The 26,629-nt window shown below is 37.4% G+C and overlaps 1 protein-coding gene across 2 annotated transcripts in view; it reads right to left on the bottom strand.

The window, feature by feature from the left end:
* The window catches only part of SLC35F1 (solute carrier family 35 member F1), a 386,351-nt gene that overhangs the window by 142,394 nt on the left and 217,328 nt on the right, over positions 1 to 26,629 (bottom strand). For both annotated transcript variants that reach the window (XM_045865390.3, XM_064598044.1), the window contains exon 2: positions 5,200 to 5,375. In XM_045865390.3, the coding sequence (XP_045721346.1) occupies positions 5,200 to 5,375 (176 nt within the window). The remainder of the gene's footprint in view (positions 1 to 5,199; positions 5,376 to 26,629) is intronic.

The following is a 26,629-nucleotide window of genomic DNA, read 5'->3' as shown; positions in this document are numbered from 1 at the left end:
TTAGAGACCTGTTTCATCTTCACACTAACACAAAAAAATATATAAATGACTCAATAAATCCTTTAACGTCCATGTTTCAAGAATTTGCTGAAAAGCAAAGTACGTGCACTACCCATCAAATTGCTTTTAGCTGGAAGCTTGTCTTTTATTCAAAATTAGAAGACTTTATAAAAATATCTTTCAGTGAAAAAGCAAAACTTAGAGAATGAGTCACCAGGAATAAATCTAATGATGATCAATGGTGGCAGCATTTTATTTTCTTTCCAGGGTTGTATATGAAATGAAGCAGACACTTCTCTATTTGCGCTTTCATTACTGATACCTATTTTTTTTTTATCACTATGCCTTGAGGAGGAAAATAAAAATTGAAAGTGTTTTTTCCCCCTCAGCATCCTGCCTTTTCTCCACAATCATTTCCTCCCCCATCACAGAGTAAACAATGAAAGGAAAAATAAAGAGGAATTAGAGAGACAAGAACTGAGAAAAGCTGGCAGATGAAGAAAAGAAGAAGGAAATTACTGACTGTTTAAAAACTCTGGTTTATCTACACTCGGAAGTTAAAAACTGCCAGAAGAGGAACCATGGGTATCTATTGAAGAACTGCTGAATGTAGTTCCGGGAAGCAGCAAGATTCTTATAATAATTGATAAGAGAGGTTTATGGGCAAAAAGTGTGATGACATTATTTTTTTCTTGATATCCTATCTTCACCTTTGTTTTTAAAAGCCTGTCATGTTTCTTGCTTATAATATAATATAATATAAATGCCAGAACTGGTTGGTCTTTAATTAAACCCCAGCCTGTTCTTTCCTCTTGTTTATAGTCTTTTGCTTTTTGTGTTTCTCTGCTTCCTGATTTCAGCTAGTATTACATTGAATTTTAAGGGGAAAAAAAAGTGGATATGAGGAAGAGTCTTCTTTTGAGAATTTCCTAGGCAAATCCATAAAATTTTTGGAAACTTCACTATACTTTTGTAGTTATATTCCTGTGAGAGAATAGAAAATATATGTATTGGTCTCTGCCCCCAGTTTCTGGCACAGAGCTCCTAAAACTCTTGTAATTTCCTAAGTAATAAGAGTACTCAGGAACATCTTCTGTTCTAATATTTGGTCTCTGGCCCTGGTTCCCAACACAGCGTTCCTAAATCCCTTGGAATTTCCAAGGTGATGGCAATGTCTTCTGCTCGAATGAGGTGACTCTCGGTGGGCTCTGGGATAGGGACCAGTTACCACAGGGTCCTAGCCATAATTGTCCATTCTCAAGGACAGACCTACCTGTCCATTCTCAAGAGGGGAGAGGGGCTGGACATGGCGTTAATGGTCAATCACGCCTACCTCATGAAGCCTTCATAAAAACCTCTCAAGTAGAGGATTCAGAGAGCTTCAGGATTGAGGAGCGCGTGGAGGTGCAGAGAGAGGGGTGTGCCCAGAGAGGCATGGAAGCTCCCTGCCCCTTCCCACATACTTTGCCCTACTCATCTCTTTCCTCTGGATGTTCACCTATATTATTTATCATATCCTTTTATAATAAACTGGTAAACAGTAAGTAAATTCTTTTCCTGAGTCCTGGGAACCACTCTGGCAAGTTCATCAAACCCAAGAAGGAAGTTGTAGGACTGTCTGATATACAGTCCATCAGTCAGAAGCAGAGGTTACAACCCAGACTTGCAATTGGCCCTGAAGTGAGAGGGGCAGTCACGTGAGACTCAGTTCTTAACCTGTGGGATCTTACGCTAGCTATCTCCAGGTAGACAGGGTCAGAACTGAGATCAACTGTAGGACTCCCACCTGATGTCACAGAATTGCTTGGAAGGATAAACATCACACATCTGGTGACACTAGTGTGAGAGTAAAGGAAAGATACACAGGGAGAGAGCTCAGCTTTTCTTTATAATTCCTGAAGCCCTACTAGGTACCTACAGCATGAGTCTGGATGTCGGGCGTTACTTCAATGAGCACATTTTAACGGCCTGAGTAACTTCTCAAAATTGGTTACTATTGACCTACTGAAGTTACGGCTAAATTCTCAAACTTGTTACAGTGTCAACAGAACTACTTGTCTGAAGCACACTTTTTCTGTAAAGCTGTATTATTGAGGCTCTTTGTTATGAACAGCAAAATCGTTTTGAATTTTAGAACTGGAATAGGGGCGCCTGGGTGGCTCAGTCGGTTAAGCGGCTGCCTTCGGCTCAGGTCATGATCCCGGGGTCCCGGGATCGAGCCCCGCATCGGGCTCCCTGCTCAGTGGGGAGACTGCTTCTCCCTCTGCTTCTCCCCCCTGCCCATGCTCTCTCTTGTGCGCTTTCTCTCTCAAATAAATAAATAAAATCTTTACAAAAAAAAAAAAAAAAAGCATGTTGTAGAACTAACTGGAAAAAAAACCTAGCACCAAGCAAGGAAAGCGCTAGACTTAAAACCTGTCCAACAAGATATACATTTTTTAAGGAGGATGGTAGTCAAATGTTTTATAGGAACCAATTAATAATCAGGGACAAGTTCAGAACTCCAGCTTGAACTGGAGTTATATTGGAATTTCTACTGGAACCTGTTGCTTCAGAGTCTTTGGTCACTGGTTCAGTGCAAATCTGGAGAACTCAGTCTAACTTTAAGTCAAATTTCCACAAGAATTTTGCCATAATATCACTCTGAACCCTCTTGAGGGGCTTCTTGCTTTCATCATGTTGTATTCACATGTGACAATCATAACTTTTTAGAAGTTGTATAGTTACAATGATAAAGAAATATTTGTTTAAAGATATGTTCCCAAGACTAACTTCTTGCAGTTATGTGGCCTAAGGTAACATCAAATTAAATGGTGGCTTGGCGGGGTAAATGGTGTCTGTGCTGGGAGAATGGGAAAGACTGTAATTTTGTTCAGTCCTGCTCTGCAGCCCTCTGGGAGGAGTGGTCAGGAAGCACCAGGAAAGAAGAAATTGTGGCTATGAGAGCACGTCCCCTGCACACACCAGACTTTCCATCCTCTCATCCTCTTTGCTCTGTTTTTCATTCTCTCTTAAATCGTGAGGTGCACAAGGAAAGAGATTATTATGTCTCTAGAACATAGTACTGAATCAGCCTATACAAAATTAATGTAATTACTATGTTGATTTCCAGATGTTAGCTTAATGCCAGCCTATTAAAACTTCTAAAGATGAAGATTAAAACAAACATTCTGAGTAAACACCCACATAAAGACATATCAGTGAATCAAGTGATCATCTGAGGCAATGGCAGAAATCTCCAGATAGGGCATTTTAGAAACTGATTCTCTCCATCATTGGTTGGGATAAACAGAATTTCCTCAGGCGCCCGTCAATCTTTTTTCCAAAGGGCCTCCAAATTCCTTGTCCTAGTCTTTGGCCTCTTGCCAGGTGTGCCTCTCCCCTGTCTACCCTTCCCACCCATCTCCGGGACCACATCCTCTTGACTTCATTGCTATGCCTCAGTAGACCTGGCCCCAGGGCGGGTTTCTTATTCAGGGCTTTTAAATTCAAGCAAAACCCCTTCCTTTTGTTCAAAAGTATCTTCTTTTCCTCCTTCTGCATCCCCTAAACCCCACATGGGGTTACAGGGAGTCCCGGGAGGCACATGACCTTGGCATAGGGTGAGCCTTACAGCAACTAGTTCTGCAGCCTAGAGCAGGTTCCTGACACAGGAACTTATAAAATTTTGGATAATAATACTTATTTCCTTGGACTGAAGGAATAATGGAGATAACTTACATCCATAGTGTCTGGCACATTATAGAGTCTTGATAGAAGGTAGCATTATAAACTTTAGGTCTTTTGCTACATTTAGTTTTCTAAGCTTTTCTGACTGAAATTTTCTCTGTTTCTTAAAGTGACTTGATTTTATTTTTTCCTCATGAAGGTTTCTGTTAAATCTCTGGACTCCTGGAAAGTAAGATGGACAAGAACCCAAAGACTTGTTGCAGTTCACCATCTCATAGTCTAGACTATTTCGTTCTAAAAATCTTGAGAAGATAAATTCACCACTTTCCTGTGAATTTTGTGGGTTTTCTTTTTTGCATTTGTAGTGTTCAAACTGTTAGCTTCCAGATCACACTGAGGAAATATAGCTGAGACTCACTGTCTAGAACTTTTGTAGCCTGAGGTTTTATTTGAAATTTTATTCTTAAATTATGTCTACTGTTGTTAAATTAAACAAACAAACAAACAAACACCAATAATATAATTTTTTGAGAAGTAAATGAAATTAGCTTTTCCAATACTTAAAACAAACCCAAGTTAAACTGGAACTCAGTCCCAACTGAATAAAATCTAGTATTGGCCACATTGTTATAATTAAGCAATATTATTCTGGATGACCATTTAAATAAGTGTAAAAATGAAATACTAGATATGGTTCTTATATAAGTTTCAAAAAAGTATGACTATCAGGGTTGATGAGTAAAGCTACTGATGTATCCTTATTTATTATTAAGGTATGTAATTGTCTTTAAACCTATTAGTGATTATTTTTCAATGCATATTTCACAGTCAACAGCTTCTGGGGGTGAATTGTTGGCTATTTCTGGGCCAGAGGAAAGAGTATTTACACCAGATTAAGTATTATAGTGATAAGATTCTGAATTACACTCTCCAGAGATACACCCCAAGGATTTCAACTTCAGGTGCCAATTAAAAAGTTTTTCTTGCATTGATTCTTGGAGGACTTGTTTTATTGCTTTAGCTATTTTAAATTTAGACAGAACATCTCTGACTATTTGTGGTAGTTTTCTTTCCTTTCTTTTCCCCTTTATTATTTTTATGTTTCTTATGACATTTTTCTAAGGAACATACATTTGTCTGTATTTCCTTTGGATTTCTCAGGACTGGCATTAGTGAGGACAGCTGCATTAGGCCTTTCCAGCTTCCAGGGAAGCACTCTATTTAGATTCACTGAGAGGTACAAGGAATGTTAACAGAAATTCAGATAGTGAGCAATTGTACATTTTGCCTATACATGCATTTTCCACTTCCCGCTGAACTCACACAATTTATGCTTCTTTGTTATTTATTTGTTCATTCTGTTTGCTTTATTACTGCAAAACAGAAAAGTGAGATTTGAGGTTCTGAATTGGCTTATGATGCTGTAAGTGAAAAAAAGTTAATTTAGTCACGGCTCATCATTCTTCTAGATGTTTGTAAAAAAGAAATTGAGCTATATTCCAAGCTGCATATGGGTTTTGGCATGCTTACCTTGTCTGACAGCTAGTGTGGTGGTATAGACCAAAAAGAGAAGGATGTAATTGAGGAAACTCTGGAAGACTGGTGTATTGGCATGGAAATCTTCTGACAGGTACTTGCTGGTCAAGCCAATTCCACAAATAAGAAGGGATAACACCTGTCCCAGAGCCACAGAGATTAACATCTCCCTGAAAAGTAAAGAGAAACAGCAAATATTAGCTGGAAGTCCATTAAAACAATAACAGTTAAAATTTATTGAGCACTTGTGTGCTAAGTACAATAAATAATATTTCTTTTTATCCATTACAGCAATCCTATGAGAGAGGTGCAATTTTTAGTGAGGTTTTATACAGGAAAAAAACCCCCAAGTTTAGAGGGGTTAAGGAATTTCCTCATTGTCAAATAACTAGGAAGTGGCAAAGCTGGGATTTGAGACCAAATCTCTCCAAGTGATCCTGGCTTCTGGCCACAGAGCTCTGGAGCTGTGGGGGGGGGGGGGGGGTGGAATTAACATCATCCCTGATGCCCACCATCGCATTCACTAAGTGTTCAGAAACCCCAGAGAACATCTGCACACTGACAAAGAGGTACCACACTGTAACCTTATCCTCAGGTTCTCATACCAACAAGGAGAGACTTTTGTTTATAGATTGAAATCTTGGATCCAGGAACATCTGAAAATCCAGAAGCATCTCCTTTCCATTCCCAGATTTTGGAACCTTGTTTGCTCTAGCAAGCACCGATAAGCACTAGTCTGCTCTCCCCTACACGAGTTACAATTGCTTGCATATTAAAATTGCTACTCATGAAGGAAATTTAGTTCCTGAGGTGGTATAATAAAACATTTCACATTCTGTAAATATTTTCTGTGGCTTCTTCACAGGCATAGTAGACCACTGTAGTAGGGACTAAAGGCAAGAGTCGAGGGGTTCACTTTGCATAGAAATAAAGTGCTCATATGGGCTTTATGATCATATAAATCTGCATCATCTGACTCAGGAAGAGCCCCTGGAAATACAAAGCAGGCTTCTGCCTTCCCCAAAAGTCCCATCTGACTTTCCTGGTTTATTTATAGAAGCAGCAATGTAAAATAAGCAAGGAGTAGTATTTCTAAACAAAAAAGCATTGGTCAGAGGATTTACAATGTTACATATTTCCTCCCCCATGGCAGATGTGAACCCATGTTTCTGAAAGGGGCAGAGTCCTGGGCAGATACCTGGGTGGTGTCTTGCTTAAAAAAAAAAAAAGAAAGAAAGAAAGAAAAAGAAAAAAATTAGAAAGCATCGATCACATTTTGGTCATTCCATTTGTTTCCATGAGGAGGAAAATTGTGGCAAGGCATGAGGGCCCACAGAGAAGGCTTTCTTTCCTGAGGTTAACCTGTAACACACGGGTAGAGGTTTCTCACTGGCTGCCCTGTTCCCAGGTACCGGCCCTGACCCCCGTATTTAATCTTTATTAAGGAATCAAAGACATATATTTAAACATATATGTCTAAAATATCAATCTGCTGCTTAAAATCCTACAATGGTACCCTCTAAAATGCAGTGATCTATAAGGCCTGTGGTACATCGTCTACGAAGATGGCTGCCAACGTTTCCTCCTGCCCCTCTGCATTCATGCTGCTCCTCTCAAAGGGAGGTGGGGTCTATTTCTCCTTTTCTAACTGAGCTTATCTTGTGACTTACTTTGGCCAACAGAATGTAGGGGGAAAGAGGTCATGTGACTTCTGGGCTAATCCCTAAGAAGCTCTGCAGCTTCCATTTTTTGCTCTCTTCAGATACAGCTTTCATGTAAAGAACCTAGGCTACAGAATCTTGAGAGACCATGTGAAAAGAAAAAGAGAAACCCAGCCAATGCCACCCCAGCTGAAGCATCAGACATGTGAGTGAGGATCCTGGATCCTCCTGCCCCAGTGGAGCAGTACCAGCCTGTGCCACATGGAGCAGAGATGAGCCATCCCCAAAGATGGCTGCCCAATCGGAGAACTGTGAGAAACAATCAATGGTTATTGTTTTAGGGTATGAAATTTGCAGTGGTTAGTTATGGAGCAACAGGTAACTGAAAACAAGGCCCTAAATGCCCTCCCTCCACTCTTTTACCTCCTGCTTTCCACATGAAGTCAGAGCTCTAGTCCTACAGAGCTACTTACACCTCAACAATGAGTGATGGTCTTCTTTGCTGGCATTCCTTTGCATGTGTTATTACTATTTCCAGAATGTTCATCCTGCCTTTATCAGTCTGACTCCTATTCATCTTTTAAGATTTGGCTTATATGTTATCCCGTTTAAGAAGTCTTACCTGTCCTCTCTGGGCTGTTTCTCCTTTACTTCTACATCACTGTATTATAATTACTGATTTTACCCCCTTTTTCCCTCTGCCAGACTATGAAGTCTGTATGATGTTCTTCACCATACCTAGAGCTGGGCAATACCATTCAGAAGAAGTAGAAAATGAAGGGATTCAAAGATAGTGCAGAGATAGGCCTAGGCAACCCTGAACAGTTTTGTTGAATTGAAAGGTGATAAAAAAGAAAGGCAGAGGTACAGAGAAGTACCAGAATTATTTCAAAGGTTTTTAAGCCAGCCTAACAGAAGTATGATATCCACTAACAAAAATCGTGAAAAGGAGTTGGTTTTAGTGCAAAGATAAGAAATATTTTTGGTATATTGAATTTGAGCCACCAGATGAACTTCCAAACAATCCAGCAGTATTAGAAACAAGAGATAAGAGTTGGATAGGGAGGTCAACCAGGAGATAAATATGCAGAAGTTATACACCTAAGAGTGATGGCTAAAGTACTAGACATAGATGATATCACCAAGGAAGGGAGAATGGGAGAGAGAATAAGAGGGTCTAGGAAAAATCCTCGAGGAATTCCCAGATTGGGGTTAGGGGAGAAAGAAGAGGCACATCATTGGAGTCAGAAGTGGTTGGAAGGCTAAGGGGAAAACCAGGATAGTTCTTGCTATAAGAGAAACCAAGGAAGCAGAGACTTTCATGGAGGAGGTAGTTGTAATATTGAATGTTGCTTAGAGGGTAGAGAGAATGAGGACTGATAGAAGATAATCTGTAGTCAATGCTAGCCTTTGAAAGACGAGTTTTGGCACAGTGAAGTACCAGAGCAATACTGGTATAGAAACCAAGGGAACAGAATTTCACAGAGGGAATAGTTAACTACGACTAAGTAGGCAGGAAGTGGTAAGATATAAAAGTTTTGACTTTGAAGAATTTTGAAGAATTCAAAGAATTCTTCGAAGAAGTTTGAGCTAGTCATCACAAAACACAATAATTATGCTAATAGTTAAAATAATAATGTATAAAATGATTAAAAATTTTAACTTAGATGGATTCATGATCATCATCTCACTGGGTCACTCTTGATTACTTGCATAATAACTTACATCCTTAAGTGGAAGAGAAATGGGGAGAGTTACAACTAATTGGTTGCTCCCAGTGCTGAGTACATCCACTGGAGAATACTGGGTATGGAATATGTCTCCTTGGGAAAAGAAGGTTAAAAACTGCCACAATGTGGTAATTCCTACAGCTGATTAAATTACAACCATGGTATTCAAAAACTTTCCAATATCCTGTGCCTTTCCTGAACAAAACCAAGCCACCAAAAATGACTGGTTACTTCTGTAAGAGAATAAATTTTAGTCCTTCTGATGCATATGTACCAATATACTATAAACCAGCCGTCTACGTGTCAGGCATTATGTATGCCAAGATGAGTAAGACACGGTCCTTGTCACTGGGGAGCTACTAACCAAGATTTTAGGGCTGAGTTCCCAAATAACTTACTACAAAGTGAGACCAGTTAAGGAGAAATAACAATAATAATTCATATTTAATAAGTTTTCACTCTGTGCCAAGTCCTGGGCTTAGCTTTATATATCCTATCTTATTTAATCCTCATAATAACAGAATGAGGCAGGTACTCCTTTTGTATTTATTTCTCATAGAAATGTGCTGACACTGGGCACATTCTGAAAGCTTATAGTGCAATGAATCCACTTACCAGATATTAATCTACTTTTTAGAGTTTTTAAAATACAGTATTGATTATATTAGCATTTGAATTAATGACTTTTTAAATTCAAAGGGACTAAAGCAGTAGTCTCTTAATGCAGAATGATAACTGGAAGACCAAAATATTTAGAAGTCTATTTTCTAAATATTTTATACCCATCTATCTACTGCATATATCATTATACATTCACAGTATATATTTCTACTAATTTATACTATATAGATGTATAAATAAATATGTAGATTTTTTTTTTTTTAAAGATTTTATTTATTTATTTGAGAGAGAGGATGAGAGGAGAGAGCACATGAGAGGGGGGAGGGCCAGAGGGAGAAGCAGACTCCCTGCCGAGCAGGGAGCCCGATGCGGGACTCGATCCCGGGACTCCAGGATCATGACCTGAGCCGAAGGCAGTCGCCCAACCAACTGAGCCACCCAGGCGCCCCAATATGTAAATATTTAGATGTTTTATAGATACACACATATATGCTATAAACCAAATTAATAAAAATTATCTCAAAAAGCATTTTTTATTATCTAATAAATGTCATATATTATACTAGACACAGAATAATATGATGAATAAGCACGTGCCCAGATCTTAAGGAACTCAGTTTCAAGTAGAATAGGCCTGGCTACATAACTGCAGTTCCTAGTGAAAAATGAAAATACGGGGGCGCCTGGGTGGCTCAGTCGTTAAGCGTCTGCCTTCGGCTCAGGTCATGATCACGGGGTCCTGGGATCAAGCTCAGCATCGGGCTCCCTGCTCTGCGGGAAGCCTGCTTCTCCCTCTCCCACTCCCCCTGCTTGTGTTCCCTCTCTCACTGTGTCTCTCTCTGTCAAATAAATAAAATCTTTAAAAAAAAATGAAAATGCAGTGTCCTTTGTTCTAAAAGCAGGGACAAATGTGATTATAGGTACACAAAAAGATCTCTCCCTCTCAACTTGGCTTTTTTTCTTCTTGTTACTTTTTGACCCCTTTCACCCATTTCTCCCAACCCCCAAACCCCACAGCTCTGACAATGACCAATCTGTTCTATTTATCTATGTGCTTTTTTTAATAAGAAAAAAAAATCCACATATAAGAGAGATCATAACAGTATTCATCTTTCTCTGTCTGACTTATATCACTGAGCATAATGCCCTTAAGATCCATCTCTGTGTTGCAAATGGCAAGAATTCATTCTTTTTATGGTTGAACAATATGGCACACAGCACCATATACACACCACAATTTCTGTATCCACTTATCAATTGATAGATTATGGTTATTTCCATATCTTGGCCATTGTAAATAACACTGCAACGAACATGAACATGTTCAACTAACATGAACAATCTTTTCTAGTTAGTGTTTTTATTTTCTTCAGATAAATACCCAAAAGTGGAATTGCTGGGTCATATGGGTAGTTCTATTCTTAATTTTTTTTTGAAAACTTCCATACTGTTTTCCATAGTGGCTGTACCAATTTACATTCCAACCAACAGTGCACAAGTGTTTCCTCTTTTCCACATCTTTGCCAACACTTATTTCTTGTCTTTTTTTATAATAATCATTCTAACAGGTGTGAAGTGATATCTCACTGTGGTTTTGATTTGCATTTTCCTGATAATTAATGATGCCAAATATCTTTTCATGTACCTGTTGGACGTCTTTATGTCTTTGGAAAAATGTCTATTTTGATCCTCTGTCCTTTTTTAAATTGGATTGTTTGTATTCTTGCCATTGAGGATTTTTTGTTTTTGTTTGTTTTGTTGTTGTTGCTGTTGTTTTGGCATTAAGTTTTATGAGTTCTTTATATATTTTGGATATTAGCCCCTTATCAGATATATGATTTGCAAATATTTTCTCCCATTCAGTAGGTTGTTTTTCATTTTGTTGATAGTTTTCTTTGCTGTGCAGATGCTTTTTAGCATAATATAGTCTCACTTCTTTTTACTTTTGCTGCTTCTGATTTTGGTGTCAGATTGAAAAAAATCATCACCAAGACCCATGTCAAGGAGCTTACTGCTTATGTTTTCTTCTAGGAGTTTTATGGTTTCAGGTTTTATGTTCAAGTCTTAATGGATTTTGAGTTAACTTTTGTGTAAGATAGTGGTCAGTTTCATTCTTTTGCATGTGACTGTCTAATTTTCCCAGCACCATTTATTGAAGAGATTGCCCTTTCCCCATTGTATATTCTTGGCTCCTTTGGTGTAAATTAATTGACCATATATGCATTGGTTTATTTCTGAGCTTTCTATTCTGTTCCATTGATCTATGTATTTGTCTTTATGCCAACACTATATTATGTTAATTACTATAGCTTTGTAATAAAGTTTGAAATCAGGAAGCATGATGCCTCCAGCTTTGTTCTTTCTCAAGATTGCTTTGCCTATAGGTTTTTGTTTTTATTTATTTTTTGTGTGTGTGTGGCTCCATACAAATTTTAAAATTATTTGTTCTATTTCTTTGAAAAATGTTATTGGAATTTTGTAGGGAATGCACCAGATCTGTAGATTGCCTTGGAAAGTATGAACATTTTAACAGCATTGACTCTTCCAACCCAGAGCACAAAATATCTTTCCATTTATTTGTGTCTTCTTCAATTTCATTCATGTCTTACAGTTTTCAATACAGGTCTTTTACCTCCTAGATTAAGTTTATTCCTAGGCATTTTATTGTTTTTGATACAATTGTTAAGTGAGATTATTTTCTTTATTCTCTTTCTGATAGTTTGTTATTAATATAAAGAAATAAACAGATTTTTGTGTATTGATTTTGTAGCCTGCAATTTTACTGAATTCATTTATTAGTTGTAATAGTTTTTGAGGTACTTTTTAGTGTTTTCTATATATAATATCATGTCTTCTGCAAATAGTGACAGTTCTTTCTAATTCAGATTCATTTGATTTCTTTTCTTGCCTAATTACTTTGGCTAGGACTTCCAGTACTGCGTTGAATGAACATGGCAAGAGTTGGCATCCTCATCTTGTTCTTCATCTTAGAAGAAATGCTTTTAGCTTTTCACCACTGAGTATGATGTTAGCTATGGGCTTGTCACATATGGCTTTTATTATGTTGAGGATACCCACTTTGTTGAGAGTTTTTATCATAAAAGCATCTGAATTTTGTCTAATGCTTTTTCTGCATCTACTAAAATGATCAAATGATTTTTCTCCTTCATTTTGTTAATGTGGTGTCTCAAACTGACTGATTTGCAGATGTTGAGCCATCCCTGAATCCCTGGAATAAATCCCACTTGATCATGGTATATGATCCTTTTAATGTATTGTTAAATTTGGTTTGCTAACATTTTGTTAAGGATTTCTGCATCTATGTTAATGGGGATATTGGCTCTTATCTCTTTTTTTTCTTGTGATGTCCTTGTCTGGTTTGATATGAAGATAATGTTGGCCTCATAAAATGAGTTTGGAAGAATTCCCTCCTCTTCTTTTTTTTGGAAGAGCTTGAGCAAGGATTGGTTTAATTCTTCTTTGAATGTTTGATTCAATTTACCAGTGAGGTCATCTGGTCCTGGACTTTTTGTTTGTTGGGGGTTTTTGATTACTGATTCAATCTCCTTACTAGTGATTGGCCTGTTCAGATTTTCTATTTCATCGTGATCCAGTCTTGGTAGGTTGTATGTTTCTAGGAATTTGTCCAGTTTTCTAGTTTGTCCAGTTTGTTGGCATATAATTGTTCACATCAGTCTCTTATGATCCTTTGTATTTCTGTGGTATCAGTTGTAAAATCTCTTCCATGTCTAATTTTATTTAAGTCCTCTGTCCTTTTTTCTTCATGAGTATAACTAAAGGCTTGTCAATTTTTATCTTCTCAAAGAACTAGCTTTTAGTTTCATTGATTTTCTCTATACCTTTTTTAGTCTCTATTTCATTTATTTCTGTTCTAATCTTTATTCCCTTCCTTTCTTTCCTCTCTTTCCTTCAAGTGTGTTTGTTCTTTTTCTGGTTCTTGAGGTGTAAAGTTAGGTTGTTTGAAAGTTTTCTTTTCTGAAATATTTTTTGAAAAGTTGTTTGAGGTAGGCATTTGTTGCCATGAACTTCCTTCTTAGAACAGCTTTTGCTGCATCCCACAAACTTTGGTATGTATGTTTCTGTTTTCATTTGCTTCGAGGTATTTTTTTACTTCTCTATTTCTCCAATGCTACATTGGTTGTTCAGCAGCATCTTGTTTAATTACCACATATTTGTGAATTTTCCAGTTTTCTTCATATGAATAATTTCTAGTTTCATACTACTGTGGTCAGAAAAGATGCTTGATATGATTTCAATCTTCTTAAATTTATTAAGACTTGTTTTGTGGCCTAACATATCATCTATCTTGAAAAATGTTTTAATTGTTGGGGCGCCTGGGTGGCTCAGTCGTTAAGCGTCTGCCTTCGGCTCAGGTCATGATCCCAGGGTCCTGGGACTGAGCCCCACATCGGGCTCCCTGCTCCGCGGGAAGCCTGCTTCTCCCTCTCCTACTCCCCCTGCTTGTGTTCCCTCTCTCGCTATGTTGCTCTCTGATAAATACATAAATAAAATCTTTAAAAAAAAAAAGTTCTAATTGCACTGGAGAATAATGTGTATTCTGTCACTTTTGGATGGTATGTTCCATATATATAATATATATATAGTTCATCTGATCTAATGTGTTGCTTAAGATGAATATTTTCTCATTGATTTTCTCTCTGGATATTCTATCCATTGATGTAAGTGGGGTATTAGAATCCCCTACTATTATTATACTGTTGCCTATTTCTCCCTTTAGGTCTATTAATATTTGTTTTATATATTTAGGTACTCCTATGTTGGGTGCATAAATACTTATTTACAAATGCTATATCCTCTTATTGAACTGACCACTTCATTATTATGTAATGCCCATTTTGGGGTCTTATTATAGTCTTTGGTTTAGATTCTATTTTGTCTGATAAAAGTATAGCTACTTCAGCTTTCTTGTGGTTTCCATTTGCATGGAATATCTTTTTCTATCTCTTCACTTTCAGTCTATGCGTGTCCTTATATCTAAAGTGAGTCCCTTGTAGGCAACATAAAAATGGGTCTTTTTTTTAATCCAATCAGCCACCTAATGTCTTTTGACTGGAGAATTTAGTCTATTTGCATTTAAAGTAATTATTCTTTTTAAGATTTTATTTATTTAACATAGAGAGAGAGAGAGAGTGCATGCACAAGTAGGCAGAGTGGGAGGCAGAAGGAGAGGGAGAGGGAGAAGCAGGCTCCCCCACTGAGCAGAGAGCCCAACGCGGGGCTTGATCCCAGGACCCTGGGGTCATGACCTGAGCCGAAGGCAAACACTTAACCAACTGAGCCACCCAGGTGCCCCTAAAGTAATTATTGATAGGTATGTACTTATTGCCACTTTGTTAATTGTTTACTGGCTGTTTTTGCAGTTCTGTTTTTTTTCTTTTTCTGTTGCTCTCTTCCTTTGTGGTTTGATGACTTTCCTGTGTATGCTTATATTCCTCTCTCTTTATCTTTTGTATATTTACTATAGGTTTTTCCTTTGTGGTTATCATTAGGCTTACATAAAACAGCTTATAAAAGATATTACTATTTTATAGAGAATTAAATTTTTATAGTTAAGTAAACTGATGCTTAGAGGGGTTAAGCAACCAGCTCAAGATCACAGAGCTAGCATGGGGAAGAGTTTAGATGGAAACTAGGTTATATGACTCCAAAACCCAACTTCTTAATTACTATGCTATACCACCATTATGCCGCAAAAAAAAACCCCCAAAAACAAAACCAAACAAACAAACAAAAAAACCACTCTTTGTCCTCACAAAAGCACAGAGCACAGTGCTAGAAACAGTTGCTGGGTTCTAGAAGTATTCTGGGGACAGTAAAGGCAAAAAAAAGCCAGCCAGACTGACTAATGAAAATTCTTCCACCAAAACCTCTGTAATGTATGCCTTTTAACAGGAGGTCAACACAGGCTTATTCTAGTTTCTTCAGCCAAACAAAATAGCAAATATGTAGTAATTAATTTCTGTTTTTAATTAGTGACCATGTCATTTAGCTGCTTTGATATGATTTGATACAAAATGCAAATTATTGTTTTATCTGTCATGCTAATAAACATGACTTGTAAAACAGAAAGGAATGGAAGGAGCCTTTTATCAGATTAGTTCATGAGTTCTTTCCCAACTGTATAAAGCTAGATTCTGTAGCTATTGTAGTCTACACGTATGAGCTAAGTTATTAGAGTCACCAAAGCAAAATAAGTAAATAAATAAAAATATAAATAAACCTAAATGTGGACCTAGATAGTAAACTCTGCTAATTCTGCCTCCCCACCCCTGCCAACTTCCTCTCATCAAATTCTCTTTTGTTGTCTTCAAGCACAGGACAAATCCTTTCCGTGCTTTGTTTCACAGAATGTCCTCCCTAACACTCTCTTTTTTAGGATCTTTTCAGTTCACTTGTTATTGCCTTATCATTCTGAACTATGTTGTTGTTTTGTGGTTTTTTTGCATAGGTAACCACCACAATAGATCTGTGGTCCCTTCACCTAACTCTTCATAATCTGAAGACCCATCTTCTCCAGAAAGCCTTGTTTTGGTTACTCCCTGCTCCCCAAGGCTGAGTTAAGTGCCCTCATTTGTATGCTCCTATCTCTATTTGTACTCACCAAATTGTGTAACTCATAGCTCCTGAAAAGAAGGGAATGTATTTTATTAATTTCTGTGTTCCTGGTGCCTTGAGGATTGCTGGATTGAAAGGAAATAGATGCTCAATAAATACGGAATGAATGAATAAACAGGTTTATGAGTGAACAAATATTTATAAATGAAAAAGGGCAAAGTCTTAGAAGATTTGAAAGATGGCTGCTTACCTTACCTTGAAAAACTACTAACTTTGAAAGAGAAAACCAACCTTGTTTTTACTGTATTCCATCTTCCAGTTAGACACAAAGTTAATAAGCTATTTTCTGTTGCCTTTCTGAACAAGCCTGGTAAGGTGCTATCTTGCAAAAATGATGCTAAATATGGTGCTGAGTGGAATTCTGCACAGGGAGCTGCTGGTTATTCATGCAATATATAGAATAACACACCAGATGCATTCTAACATAGGAAACAGAGGTCCTATAATTTTAGTAACAGAAACTGAGAAGAGACTATGATACATACTTTCATCTTCTTTGTTTATGCATTTAAAAGGACAACCTATCCACTTTAAATTCAGAATGACTAGACAATGAAAAATGCATGAGTCTCAGGAAAAATAGTGCTGCTGGGAGCTGAATACCTATTATAATACAGCTTATATTCATAAAGACTGACATAACCATTATCACAAGCACTTTATTCTGTTAAAGAAATAGACTTTAGGACCTTGTGAATAAACTTGTTACAAATTAGATATTCAAAATAGTAAGATTTAAAATAAAACATGAATTGAATCTTGTTTTCTTCCCTCAGTTATAAGAATACATTCTTTCAAAAGGATATGAAAAATTTCAACATAGTGTTATATAATCATATCACTTTGTAATTCTTTGGCATGAGAGTGAAATAATTATGTTATCATCTTGAATCAGAGCACATCAACCTTTCTGTAGAGACATCTTCATTCTGCTAACTATTCTCAGGCAAGCCATTATAGATTTGGGTCAGCATATGAATTCAGATATACATACATAGAGAACACGTCAGTAAACTCCCTTGACTAAAAACAATTTCACTTGAACATGGGAGAAACATGTGTTCTACTATGTTCTTTGAAAAGATTCATGTTTTCAGAAGTAAGGACATTGGCTTCTTGAAGTTCTTTACTGAAAGGTTTTATCACATTTAAGTATTAATTAGACTTCTATGTAAGAAGATCACTAGGCAAGAAGCAAATATACATATCCACAGATTTAACATTAGTTGAAGTGTCTTTGCTTCAAATTCTATATTCATGGAATTTAATCTATTCTCTTATTCTGTGGTATCAGGTTTTTGTTTCATTTTGTTTTTTAGAGGAAACCAAGTAAGCCACAAGAAGCCCCCCTAAACGATATTCCAGTGAATCTATAAGGCAAGGCACTAAGTGTAGGAGACTTTTGAAACTCTAGTGTGAGAGGATGGGTCACAACTGTGCATGTAAATTGTATGTCGTAAATCTACAGAAGTGACATAGAAGAGTGTAAAAGCACCAAATATGGATTTGGAAGCTTCTGGCTCTTGAGTTCCACTAATTAAGCTCCATAATCTTGGGCATCTTCTACATTGGGCTTCGGTTCCTTCTTATACAAAGTAAGTATATTATAACTGGCGAGTGGCTAAGATACCTCTTATGCTCTCCCTTCCAAATCCTCTTGGTCTGACCTACCTCCAAGGTCTCTGGTCACTTATTCTAGCTCCCGTGGTAGCTCCACCAATTGTGCACAGACTACAACCAACATTATGTGGATCGAACTCAGTGGCCCAGTGCCTCGTGCCCATTCTGTATACCTTGTGCCTTCTACCCTGGGGATTCCACATTGATGCTGAGGGCCAGACCTTGTGAGGATCTGCTTAGTGCCCACTCATCAGCAACTAGAAAGTGCAAGAGAATTACTGCACTTCACCACTAGAAACTACGGCAGACAGGTCAATTCTTCTTTCTTCCTCCCTTAGACAGACTGTCCTAAGAAGCAGTCACTTTTTCAGGTTCTCTGAGGAGGTCCTGCCTCACAAGATGCTCTGTTGGGTACTTCTTGTATTGTCTTTCCTTCATCTGTTCCTCGTGCCTGCTCCCTGGGATTTCAGTCTTTAAATAAAAAGTAGTAGCACATAAACCTCTGCTTTCTGGGTAACTCAGGCTAAGATAATTAGCTTTATATTTCCTTCTATTTCATGATTCTGACTTACTTTTAGAAGACGCTGGTGTATAATCATCAACTCTTGAAATTGGTATCTTCAATCTTAAAGTCCATTCCTTTTGGGTATTTCATTAAACTCTTTTGGTAGCTGAGTTACCAGCAATGTTTGCTATTTATTATGTGCAAACTCTGTGAGTTATGGGATTAGCCACTGAGAAATAAATCAGTTAGTAGCATTTGCCAAGGCATGCTAAGTACAGGTTATGAGAAAGGAATGTTTGGCCCCTACCTCCCAGAAGCTTAGAGAGACATGGAACTAAATAAGTGAAACTATCTAAATGGAGAAAATAAAAATATATACTCAAGTAGGTTTATATAAAATTGCTTGAAGTTATTGGGATCATTTTAACCCTAAAATGAGACAAAGCAAATCTGGAAGGGTTTCATGGAGAACATAGTTTTGAGTCTTTTTATTTGTTTTAAATAATGGAAGAGATGTAATTTGGTATTGAGAAATTGGCATGCCATCCCAGGAAAGAGAATGCTGTGCTGTCTCAGAAGCAGAGACTGATACATAGAATCACTTGACTTATCAGTGAGAATCATAATAGCAGAGATGGATAAAGATGGGTAAGCAGCAGAGGAACCTACAGCATGGGACAGAGTTTTAATTCAGTAGGAGTTGTTCTTTGGAAATTCTGAGCAAGAGAAATGAAATAAGCTCTTGCTACAATGTCCCCAAATTTCTCTGCTCATTCCCTTAGAACCAAATCCTGCTTTTATTATGGGGAAAACATTTCAGTAAGAGGCAAGATCAAAGAACCAGATCTCTTTGTGTAAGTGTGACACCCTGAAAGTCCATTAGCTTCAAATCCACATCTGACCTGGGCATGCTAGACACACCTTTCATCCTGACATTGCAAAGCTACAGTCTTGTAATACGTGCTTCTTCAAATCATCAGCATGGCTTTCTATGCATCTTTCAATACCATCTGCCGACAGAAGAATCTGTTTTAGTCTGTTGCCACTTGTTTTTCTTGTGTTTTATAGTTACTTCTACAGTGATAGGAAGAAGAATTTCTCCAGTAGTATAAGGATTTTGATCATTTACTTACTAATAAGAAATACCAATCGAGGCTAATTAAGCAATTATTACATTATATGGAATGTTTAAGAGTAATGGATTGATGACTTTAACATAACCCCCCAACAAAACTGCAAAAGTTATATTTATGTTGTAAATATATTTTTTTTATTTATTGTGTCGGGTAATATCTTAAGGCACAATGTACACTTAGAGTGAAGCCCATCTCTAATAAATGTGGAAGCAAGTTCATATTTGAAATTATCTTATTGACATTACAAATTTTGGTTGATATTTTTGTTTCATATGATTAGATTTCATTGTGTTTGTTTTATTTTGCAATGTGGTTAATGAAGAAAGGTCAGAGAGAAGTTTCAATTGAGTAAATTTTTTCTTGTTAATTTCTGGAACATTTTGGTATGATCTTTGACTCTTAGGTTTTGTGTAGGAATCAGTTTGTGAAATTTAGTTACTGAGTGATATATTCACTAAATCCTTTAACTAGATCCACATAAACTGAGTGAAGTCAGGGGGCTACCATGAAACCCCTCTGAAAACAGAACATCCACGCTTCTGTCAAAGAATCTCATACCTTAAGTGAGTTGACCATCTAAAGAAGCCAGTTACAAGCGTGCTTGGGTGGCTGAGTCGGTTAAGCATCTGCCTCCGGCTCAAGTCATGATCCCAGGGTCCCAGGATGGAGCCGCGCATTGGGCTCCCTGCTCAGCAGGGGGGCGGGGGAGCTGCTTCTCCTTCTGCCCCGCACCCCACTCTCGTGCTCTCTCTCTCTCAAATAAATAAATAAAATCTTTAAAAAAGGATAAAGAAGCCAGTCACAGAAGACCACACATTATATGATTCCTTTTATATGAAATGTCCAGAATAGGCAAATCTACAGAGATAGGAAGTAGAGAGCTGGTTGCTTAGGGCTGGGAGGATGGGCAGATAGGGAGGTTTTAGCTAAAGAGTATGGAGTTTCTTTTTGAGGTGATGAAATGTTCTAAAATTGACTGTGCTGTTAGTTGCACATCTCTGTATATTAAATACTGATATACTAAAAACCACTGAATTGTACACTTTAAATAAGTGGATTGTATGGTATGTGAATTACATCTCAGTAAAGCTGTTATTAAAAAGAAAGAATGAAGGGAGAGGGGAAGGAGTAAACAGAAAAGTGAAAAAGATAAAGAAAAGAAAAATAAAATTACACAACAGGGAAAAAGAAAATTCAACCATTTCATCTATAAATTGAGTGATTGTGCCAGGGTCAATTTATACATTAAAAATTAGTCAAGCTTAATTACTTTCTTATTTTTTTCTATGTATAAAATAAAGATTTTTTTCTTTTAAATATAACATGATAGCAAAGTTTTCTTCCTGGATCCCAGGGAATCATCTTGTATTATCCCTTGAAATGTGTACTCTCACTTTTATTGACTTAAAAGGTAAGTTTTCAATCATTAGCTTGGAAGGTAAGAACATTTGTCATCTTCCTCCAGAGAATCAGCATGGTGTCATAAAATAAGAACATGCTTTGAAAATGGATTTGGATCTTGCCTCTGACACTAATCACTGAGACGCACTTTGTTCATCTATAATATAAAGTCGGGATAATAATGCATACCTCACAGGACTGTCATAACCACTAAATGAGACAGTTTTTGCAACTGTCTCTCTACTACAGTATCTGGCTCATGGTAAATGCCTAGAATCATAGCTCTTATTACCTTTTGGTACATTTTAGAAGTACCCATACTCATACTGACTACTTAAATCTATCTGTAAGATTGCATTATACATTTAGAAAAAACTAGAGAAAATGTTGCTAACGTGCATCTCAGATTTATTTTCACAAGTTCTGACTAGTGCTTTTACTCCCAAATTTGGAAAATTTAAAGGATTTCTGACCTTTAGAAATCGGGGAAGGTAAACAAAAAAGAAATGAGGAATATTTATTTATTTATTTAAGATTTTATTTATTTATTTGAGAGAGAGTGAGTAAAAGAGAGCATGAGAGGGGAGAGGGTCAGAGGGAGAAGCAGGTTCCCCGCTGAGTAGGGAGCCAGATGTGGGACGCCGGGATCGTGACCTGAGCTGAAGGCAGTCACTTAACCAACTGTGCCACCCAGGTGCCCCAAAATGAGGAATATTTAAAGAGTCTTACCTGACATGACTATTATGAAACTAATAGATCTCATTTTTAATAGGAATTTCGACTTGACCTTCTCACACTTGCTAATAACATCTTCTTGGAGAATAGAAAAAGATGACAATATTTTTAGGCCAACTGTGTTACTGGTTTTTTTTTCTTTATGCATTTTTAAATGACTTTGACATTTTTCATTACAAAAGGCTTTTAACTTTGCATTTTTAATTATGTTAGTGAACCCTGACACCAGATGGCAAACATTTAACTCTAAGATCTACTGAATAAATAAAAACAAAGAAAGTATACAAGTAGACTGGTGACTCACTTTCTTTGAAAATAAAGACTCATGTCAAATTCCATTATTTTGTCACATATTTACCAAATTTGTATGCATGCAGTATAGTGTATTTGAAGTAGAGAGAATTGGGAAAATTAGATTCCACTAAGTGCTGAACTTCTCTGCTCACAATTAAAATCTGCTTGAAAAATGTATAATCAACTGAGATCATCAATTATGCCTTTTACTTGGAAGAATATGCAGGGAACTCAGGATAAAAAGGTAGGGAAGCCAGGCCTCATTTTACAAGACAAATATATCTGGCTTTTGCTTTCAAGTCATAAAAGGATTTTCTGAATGGAAGCTAGCTGACATTTTTCTTCATCATTCTTTGCATCAAAAGATGCTCCAATTGCCCCTTTACAAGGATCTGATGATAAAGTCTCAGGACTTCTGATAGCCTGCTTTGAAAAACAACTCAAAATTACACCAAAATCCAATTTTTGCATCATGAGCTAGACACAATTTATTTTAGAGGAAAAGGTTTTGTGTAAGAATAAAAATTGGGTATTTATCATAATTAAATATTATAATAACTGAAAAGAAATTCAACCTGTTGAAATTTCTACTGTAGGAATGATTCTAACAGAAAAAAAAAATCTAATATTGTCACTCTTGCTTCAGGGTTAGAGGAAAAGGCAGTTAGAAGGAAGGGATGTCTTTAAGTGGGAAATTCCAAAAGGCTCTCAGCTGCCTTTAAGATGGAAAAGGATAGAAAGACACATGGGAGAGAAAGCTCCTGAGACAGGGCAACCTAAGGAGGATTTTTAAAGACTCAGTGGGGGATGAGGGCTGGTAAAGAAAAAAAACAACAAAATTTGATGAATTTGTTAAAAGACAACTCAGGTTGGTTCAAGAGGTATAAAATGTCCCAACTTCTTTTTTTTTTTTTTAAAGATTTATTTATTTATTTGAGAGAGCGAGAATGAGAGAGAGAGAGAGTACATGAGAGGGGGGAGGGTTAGAGGGAGAAGCAGGCTCCTCGCCGAGCAGGGAGCCCGATGCGGGACTCGATCCCGGGACTCCAGTATCATGACCTGAGCTGAAGGCAGTCGCTCAACCAACTGAGCCACCCAGGAGCCCAAAAAATGTCCCAACTTCTTAAAAGCTACCAAGACTAAGCATTGTGGTAAAAACATCAGGTCAAACAAAAATATCAGGCAGATTACAAACCAAAAGTGCCATCGTGACTTTTTTATTCTGAAAAGGAGTGTTCTCATTAAATTCACGTTCTCTGTAAAAGACATGAGCCTGTTCATACAAGTGGAGCCATTCCCAAGGCTATTGACTGAAGACCAGTGTCTAGTCCTCAAGTTGTGGGAACCCACTGACACTTTTTGAAGAACGAAGCAAAGAATAATGAAGGGTTGCTTTAGTAAACGTAAGGTGTATGTTCACCATTTTCCTACTTGAGCAAATCTGTGAGATAATCTGTTAACATGACAAGGTGACTTCTGGTATACCTGATGGGGCAAGGCAGTCCCCAGAGTGAGAAGGGATGTGGCCCAGTGCCTTCTGAACTTGCACCAGGGCTTCACTCTGGTCTGCCTTGGTACAGCCACCCTTTCATAATGTGGACTGCTGGGGAAAGCCGTCACTTACTAGCCTCCAGCGGAAACCATTTACAAATAGCCTTTCCTTCCTTTTCTTTTACGTCAAGACTTGGGTAAATCCAAGGACTTTCAGAGGTTGGACACACTTCACCTAGCTCACTTGCTTACCTATTAAGGGCTGCGACGATGTTTCCAAACTGTCCAAAACACAGAGGGCATCTAATGAGTATGTGGCAAAATACCAAGAGAGAACATTAAGGTTTTGTCTTTCAAATTTAAGAAAGGAGAAAGTTTCAAACATTCAATGTTTGAAAATTCCTCCAAAGGGGAAATGAATAAAACCTCAAGAGATGAAAAATAAACACTCCAATTACATTCTAACAATATTTTTTACTGAAGGCATATTTTCTATCTACCTGCCCCTCCTCCACACTGTACCTAAGTTGTTGCAACTGTCTAATGCTCCTTTGATGCAACAGGTGCACTGATAAATAGCCTGATGACTGAGAACAATGTTAAGGCATTATGACAGCTTCAGCACATTGGTAAACCAAGAGAGTAATGGGCTTACCGTCTCCCTGTGAATGCCTCAGCTATAGGGAATTTGAGATCAAGAAAATATAGGGAAAAGACACTTGCTATCCCCCTTTGTTTCTTGAATCACAGAAGTATATAGCCTTGGAGGGTTTCTGTTAGTATTGAGTCAATCATGGCCCACCAACAACCCAAAGACGTCTTCTGGCTACCCTTCTGGAAAATGAACTACTAAGTCAGCATCCTTCCAGTGGTGCTTAAGTAGTAGTATTCATGTGATACCAGTCCCTTTCAGACTGTGTTAGACCAATGGTATCCCAGTGTGGCACGTCTATGCCTTAGGAATGACAACAAAACAATTTTCAAGCATGTTAGTATTTTGAAATATCCCTAAAAAATAGAGTTTCAAACTCCGTTCTTGGTTTTCTTGGCAATCTAAAGTTTTGTTTATTTTTCCAGATTTATTTGAGGTATTATTGACAAGCAAAAATTACATATATTTAGGTTGTACCATGTGATTTCTTAAAGGTGTACAATGTGTTGATTTAATATATGTATACATTGTGAAATGATTACCGCAATCAACTTAAACAGATCCATCACTTCACACAGTTACCACTTTTTGGTGTATGTGGTGAGAACACTTAAAAATCTATTAGCAAATTTCAAGTATACAGTACAGTATTAACAACAATCACCATGCTATACATTAGATTCCCAGAACTCATTCATCTTATAACTGAAAGTTACTGCTCTTTGATCAACATCTCCCCATTTCCCCTACCCTCCAGCCCCTGGGCAACCACTGTTCTACTCTCAGGTTCTACAAGGTCAACTTTTTTAGGTCAAATGGCAGAATGATTTTATCTTTTATGGCAGAATAATATTCCATTGCATAAACACACATGCTACATCTTCTTTATCCATTCATCCACTGATAGACACCTAGATTGTTTCCATATTGTGGCTATTGTGAAATACGCTGCAATGAACATGGGAGTGCAGATACCTCTTCGAGATACTGATTTTATTTCCTTTGGATATATACCCAGAAGTGGGATTGCTGAATCATATGGTAGTTCTAGTTTTAATTTTTTGAGGACTCTTCACACTGTTTCCTATAGTGGCTGCACCAAGTTACATTCCCATCAGCAGTACAGAAGGATTCCCTTTTCTCCACATCCTTGCTGTCTCTTGTCTTTTTGATAACAGACATCCTATCAGGTGTGAGGTTATATCTCATTGTGCTTTTGATGCATTTCCCTGATTATTAGTGATGTCAAGCACCTTTCCATATACCTGTTGGCTATTTGTACGTCTACTTTGGAAAAATGTCTATTCAGGTCCTTTGCTCATTTTTAAAAAAATCATATATTTTTACTATTGGGTTGTACAACCATTATATATTTTGGATATTAACCCCTTTTATCAGCTATATGGTTTGCAAATATTTCCTCCCATTCTGTAGGTTGCCTTTTCATTTTGTTGTTTCCTTTGTTATCCAGAAGCTTTTTAGTTTGATGTAATCCCACTTGTTTATTTTTGCTTTTGTCGCCTGTGCTTTTGGATTGACAACTTAAAGTTTTAATAGTGAATGTGAGGTGATTTGAATAGAGTCTGAATATTGTTTCTTTTCCTGTATTGATCCATTTATGCATGTGTCTGATGGGAAACAAGGGAGGGGCCAAGATGATATCTTTTTTTGGAAGTACAGGTATACTAATACCTGAAGTACCTGTCTCAGCAGCGCACACATTGCCAAAGAGATTAAATTCAAATGAGTTGTACATGGCATGCATAATGATGTACATATTTTGTTTCCCATAGTGCTCCTGAGGACCAATTAGTGTATGCATGAAGTGGATTCTTTTGGATAGAATCCTGCAGGACCAAATAATTCCATTGCATCTTTAAAGTAAAAATAGCAAATAAAATGAATCAAGGTACAACATGTAACATGATGTATGCATTCTGCAGAATTTAATTGAGTTCTAATTAAATTCCTTGGAGCAAGATAAATTAGATTATTTTTCAAGCACATTTTAGAACTTCACCTAATGAAGTTCTATGAGTGAAAAAGGCAGAATGGGTTTTATTTAATGACTTGGTTGCTGATATCTTCTCTCGGAGTGAGTAAGAGGTCAGATGGATCTTGAGTCATTTCTTCCTTGAGTGAGACAGATATTACATTAACTTCAGAAAAACTGGCTAAAATGAGCCTAGGATTTTCTTTACATTGATACAAAAATAATCTATTGAGGCATTTAGTTATGTGGTTTTCCCCTAATATTTTCTTCCTCTCACATTTTGAGTCCTCTGGCATCAGAACAGTTTTTATTAAGAAGGAAAACAGAGGACTAAAACAAATGTTCCTTTGTTTCTGATTCCATGGAGAGGATTAGGTTAGGGGTAGGAAAGGCAGACATCAGCTAGAGAGAGGAAGACACAGAAGTATCAAGTCGGGAAAAGATTTCCCAAGACTAGGGCAGGTTCTACAAGGGAAAGAGATGGAGACACAACCCCTCATGCCACCCTAGGGAGGGGAAAGTTATAGACATCAAGGTGGAATGCTGTGGTAGACCACTTAGGTAAGCTGTATCCCAGGAACCAAGGCTTCTAGCTTGTATGGATTTCTGTGCCCAAGGATGGCATAAAACCCACAAAGCTTCTGGATTCCAAGGAACAATGCAGGCTTGGAAAATATGTATACTGGTAGCCCAGTATGGTTGTTTTTTTTTTTTTAAGATTTATTTATTTATTTGAGAGAGAGAGAGAGCACTAGGGCAGAGGGAGAGGGAGAGAGAATCTCAAGCAGACTCTGCACTGAACACAGAGCCTGATGCAGGGCTTGATCTCACAAACCTGAGATCACAACCTGAGCCGAAACCAAGAGTGGGACTTAATGTATTACACCACTCAGGCATCCCAGTCCAGTATGTTTTGATATGCATAAGA

The sequence above is a fragment of the Mirounga angustirostris genome, unplaced genomic scaffold, assembly GCF_029215605.1.
Source record: "Mirounga angustirostris isolate CCGP_5_RB_7025 unplaced genomic scaffold, mMirAng1.0.hap1 SCAF_8, whole genome shotgun sequence".
NCBI lineage: Eukaryota > Metazoa > Chordata > Mammalia > Carnivora > Phocidae > Mirounga > Mirounga angustirostris.
This window is presented reverse-complemented; position numbering and strand designations above follow the sequence as displayed.